The sequence below is a fragment of the Corticium candelabrum genome, chromosome 13 (assembly GCF_963422355.1).
Source record: "Corticium candelabrum chromosome 13, ooCorCand1.1, whole genome shotgun sequence".
NCBI classification, from domain to species: Eukaryota; Metazoa; Porifera; class Homoscleromorpha; order Homosclerophorida; family Plakinidae; genus Corticium; species Corticium candelabrum.
In genome coordinates this window covers 5618906-5623905 of record NC_085097.1, presented here as the reverse complement: position 1 = coordinate 5623905, position 5000 = coordinate 5618906, and the positions used below count along the sequence as shown (strand labels likewise).

The window sequence follows — 5000 nt, the reverse complement described above, 5'->3', positions numbered from 1 at the left end:
TGTAGTCATACATGCTCTGTAACTGTTTTGTTGTTTGTCAAAGCCTGGCATGAAGAGTACAGACAGATGGATGACACACTGACAGACAGACAGACGACAGAGACAGACAGACAGATGACAGAGACATACATACATACATACATACATACAGACAGACAGACAGACAGACAGAAGGATGGACGGATAGACAGACAGACAGACACAGACAGACAGACAGATGGACGGATGACAGAGACAGACAGATAGATGATAGAGACAGACAGGCAGATAGACAGACGGACAGACAGACAGACAGATGGACGGATGGATGGACAGATAGACAGACAGACGGATGACAGAGACAGACAGATGGATGAGAGAGACAGACAGACAGACAGACACAGACAGACAGACAGACAGATAGACAGACAGACACACAGACGGACAGATAGACAGACGGACAGATAGACAGACAGACAGACAGATGGACGAATGGATCGACGGATAGACACAGACAGATGGACGGATGACAGAGACAGACAGACAGATGACAGAGACATACAGACACAGACAGACGGATGACAGAGACAGACAGACAGACACAGACAGACAGACAGACAGACAGACAGACGGACAGATAGACAGACAGACAGACAGACGGACAGATAGACAGACAGACAGACAGACAGACACAAACGTATGTTGATGACACATGGTGTGGTGTATGGTGTCTTTGGTTCAAGTTTTTATCCATGCTAGACACTTAAATTGATCTGAGCGAACTAATTAATTTATTATTTATTTATTTTTATTTCTTTATTTATTTCTATTTAGAGAATACACTGTACTGCAAGGGTTGTATGTGAGCACTGGATATTTAGCACAGTAACGCTGAGCCTAGCCTGTTGTCTCTAGGTTGGTGGTGACTTTGCTGATACTGTTATTCTACGTCACATGAAACAGTTTGGCCGAGTTGCAATTTGTGGCAGTATTTCTCAGTACAACTTGAAACCAGAATCAGAAGCCGAAGGTTAGATTGTTGTCAGAAAAAACTGTTACCTCAATCTAGAAATTTGCATAAATAAATAAATAATTATTGATTAATTAATTAATGTTATTATTCATGTAAGTTCTCTTATGCAAAAGTGACAGAGTGACTTGGTATTGGTGGTATTGATGTGGTATGTGGAAGAGCCGAAGCATCCAAGTGGTGTTGCAGAAATGAGAGATTTTACTCTAAGCTTATACAGTGATTCAGTGACACCGAGTGAATGTCGATGTACACGGATGTAGGGAACAGACAGTAGCACTCGACTACAACTAAATACTCAAACATACACACACACACACACACACACACACACACACACACACACACGCACGCACACACACACGCACACACACACAAATTCGTCAATTGCTCTGTATGAGTGAGAGTGGAATGATTGATGTTTTGGTTCTCTAGGTGGTAAAGGTTTGTTTGATGCTGTTACCAAAGGGCCACGTCTACAAGGAGCCATCCTGGGTCATCAACTAAAAGTCGAAGGATTCATTGTTTTGCGTTTCGCCGACCGCAACGACGAAGCCAACAGTGCACTTGCCCAATGGGTGAAGGAGGTAAGAGACAACAGATCTCAAGACCCGGATGTAGGGCAGTGTTGATCACGTGACAATTGTGATTAGGGAAAGTTGAAATGGAGAGAGCATGTGACTGAAGGATTTGAAAACATGCCGAAGGCGTTCATTGCAATGCTCAAGGGTGCAAACATTGGAAAGGCCATTGTGAAAAACACGGAGTAGTTGCTTACTGATCATGATCAGACTACTTGCCAATGTGCTACCAGTTTTATCATAATTGTTGTTGTTAATGGTCAATGAACTGTACCCATATGTTGCAAGCTCACACTCACACACACACACACACACACACACACACACACACACGACAGACAGACAGACACACAAGACAAGACAGACAGACAGACACACAAGACAGACAGACAGACAGACAGACAGACACACAAGACAAGACAGACAGACAGACACACAAGACAGACAGACAGACACACAAGACAGACAGACAGACACACAAGACAGACAGACAGACACACAAGACAGACAGACAGACACACAAGACAGACAGACAGACACACAAGACAGACAGACAGACACACAAGACAGACAGACAGACACACAAGACAGACAGACAGACACACAAGACAGACAGACAGACACACAAGACAGACAGACAGACACACAAGACAGACAGACAGACAGACACACAAGACAGACAGACAGACACACACACACACACACACACACACAGCTCCCACCCCATGAAGACACCTGACCATGTGTTATATCTATTCCTTCTTTATCACAGAACTTTCTGACAACATCACTATCATTCCACCACCTCAAACGTCTAACACATCACACAGTCCAACAACTACACTCCCAGTTTCGTTCTCCTCCAGTGACGTCTCTTCGCGTTGTATCTGTGAGCCAAACAAAAGTCAATCTCACCCCAATCACGTCGCCAATCATTTCTCTATTCACTGCTCTACGACTGTCGCGGCTATTTCATTACCTGATACGATTTCCCGTCCTCAAACGCATCCACTGAGGCACCGGTCGGTTCTGATTCTGTTTCCTGGCGAGGACGCGCTTTATCTTGAACGTCTTGTGTGATGCCTGTGTTGAACACGAAAATTGAGACGTAAGATAACAACACGAGAGCCTACAAGCAAGCGATTGCGATGATAACAACAGCTACAACTCACCATGATCCGTGGTGCATCTGCTAACTGCGCATGCGTATTAACTTACAGTCTGTACACAATAGCGCGACATTGGTCTGGAATACGAGGTCTTAACACGTAAACACGGAAAGTTGTGATGTTCACACCTACCAAGAGTATCATCTAGCGTTCGACTTGACAGCCGTTTTGCTGAAGCTGTAAAGTGAGTGAGATGGGTGGATCTAACGAGAAAATAACGTACCACGATTTTACAAGTAAGAACGACGCGAAACGGCAATCGCCGCGATCAGTCGACATCGAAATCGATAGGACGGCAATAACAATTCGTTTCTGTTTTGGTAGGAACCGTGGCGGGACTGAATGAATGGTAAGACGCATCCGTACGTGTACACGGAAATGCGTGACGTCATCATTTTTTCGTTTTTTTTTGTGTGTGTTGTAATGCTGTTGTTGGCTGCTTGAGTGTGATGCGAACAGTCGTTAGTGTTATTGCAATTCGTGTGTGACTGTGTAACTGGTGTGTTCAATCTGGGAACTCAGATGATGACGTCATTGTTTTGAGCTCCCGTATAATGAGTGTTTGAGGGCGGAGTCAACAATAATTAATTAAATAATTAGAATTGTGTTTTAGATAGATTTATTAACTCTGTGTGTGTGTGTGTGTGTGTGTGTGTGTGTGTGTGTGTGTGTGTGTGTGTGTGTAATTACGAAGTGTCCATTGTAATTGATATCAATTTTTTTACTCAGCATAATCTAATATATAAAGCTCAAATTGTGTGTGTGTGTGTGTGTGTGTGTGTGTTCGCGTTTGGCAGCCACGTCTTTTGTCCGTTCGCAACCGAAATCGGTATGCACACTCGGCACGCACAGGGGAAGGTTTGCGTAAAACAATTAAAAAATTATGCACCTGGTCCCTTCTCGAGGGGTCGACCCCCGCGTAAAATTTCTCGATGAAGCAAACGCTACACATTCCAGTTCATTCGAACATACACCCACACCAGTCCCGTGTAGACTGTATGCATTGTCGTCCTTCGCAAAGCTTCGACCAATCGAATATCTATTGCCGACGAAACTTACTCTTCTAGCACTTTCGTTTCTCTCCAAATTCTGATTGCATTTGCACCGAATCCAACCTACACATTTTCTGCAGCAAGCGCTACACGCAGAGTGTGTCGATTTCTATCGAAACAAACGCAAAGAGCAAGATTCGAATTCATTCAGCACATCCGGGACCTCACAACAAAGATTGCACGTGACATGTCCACAAACCTATCTTTACACTACAGTATCTTGCTCGTACGAAGGACGGGCCATGTATACTAGTTTTGTTATAAAGTCTAAACATTTTGCATTGTTTGTCAGGCTTGCCAACATTTGTGGTAGTGATGGAAAGTTCATACGATGTGACATACTGCCTGGTTGTGAACGATCATTTCTATGGAGGTACCGAATACGAATTCTATGTGGCAAGGTTGGACTAAATCTTAATTAATTAATTATTAATTTATTGTTAATTTTTTATGTGTAGGTTGTATCTGCTAATGATCTCTTACAGACTCCTCGACAGTTCAACTTCAAGCAGTTTCTCAAACTACAGAGTGCAGTGTATCAAGAGATGGCCAGACATACAGTTGACAGTCAGACCGGACCGGATCCTTTTATCGAGCTTTGTAATGATAGATCTGATGTAAGGAGAGGCTGGATGATGGTCAAAACTGCAAATGCAGTAAGACTAAAAAAGTCGATGAGACTTGGTTGTGTTATTGATATCAATTGTTATTGGGACAAATTAGGAAGTTACTGAGGAATCGGAATCTAACGTATTGGCAGACGCTGCAACTCCTCCTGCTGTTGCTGCTGTAATCAGGACGGGATCTCTGTAAGTCTGTTGTAATTATCTTATGTATTTTTATATACATGCATATGTCTGTATGTACATACAGTACATGTATAAGTGTTTTGGTTGCTGTAATGTTAGGTTGTCAATGAGCATTAGTCTAGCTGTATCACTGAAATTTTTTGCAGACATGTGTCATAGTGTGATGTAAGAAATATATGATTTGATAGGCAGGCAGACACCCTGACAAACAGCCAGACAGATAGACAGACAGACAGACTGTCACAGACACACTGACAAACAGACAGATAGACAGATAGACACACAGACACAAAGACAGACACACTGACAAACAGACAGATAGGCAGACACATACTGTCACAGACACTCTGAAAACAGACAGATAGACAGACAGACAGACA

General features: G+C 43.1%; 2 protein-coding genes across 2 annotated transcripts in view; both read left to right on the top strand.

Annotated features, from left to right (window-relative positions):
• Positions 1 to 1863, top strand: part of LOC134188711 (prostaglandin reductase 1-like) — a 3919-nt gene extending 2056 nt beyond the window's left edge. Inside the window, exons 6-8 of the mRNA XM_062656884.1 lie at positions 895 to 1009; positions 1445 to 1596; positions 1663 to 1863. Coding sequence (XP_062512868.1) covers positions 895 to 1009; positions 1445 to 1596; positions 1663 to 1779 — 384 coding nt within the window. The 3' untranslated portion in view covers positions 1780 to 1863. The remainder of the gene's footprint in view (positions 1 to 894; positions 1010 to 1444; positions 1597 to 1662) is intronic.
• A 979-nt stretch (positions 1864 to 2842) lies between these two features.
• Positions 2843 to 5000, top strand: part of LOC134188960 (RING finger protein 141-like) — a 3441-nt gene continuing 1283 nt past the window's right edge. Inside the window, exons 1-5 of the mRNA XM_062657177.1 lie at positions 2843 to 2995; positions 3084 to 3108; positions 4104 to 4212; positions 4270 to 4467; positions 4535 to 4620. Coding sequence (XP_062513161.1) covers positions 2953 to 2995; positions 3084 to 3108; positions 4104 to 4212; positions 4270 to 4467; positions 4535 to 4620 — 461 coding nt within the window. The 5' untranslated portion in view covers positions 2843 to 2952. The remainder of the gene's footprint in view (positions 2996 to 3083; positions 3109 to 4103; positions 4213 to 4269; positions 4468 to 4534; positions 4621 to 5000) is intronic.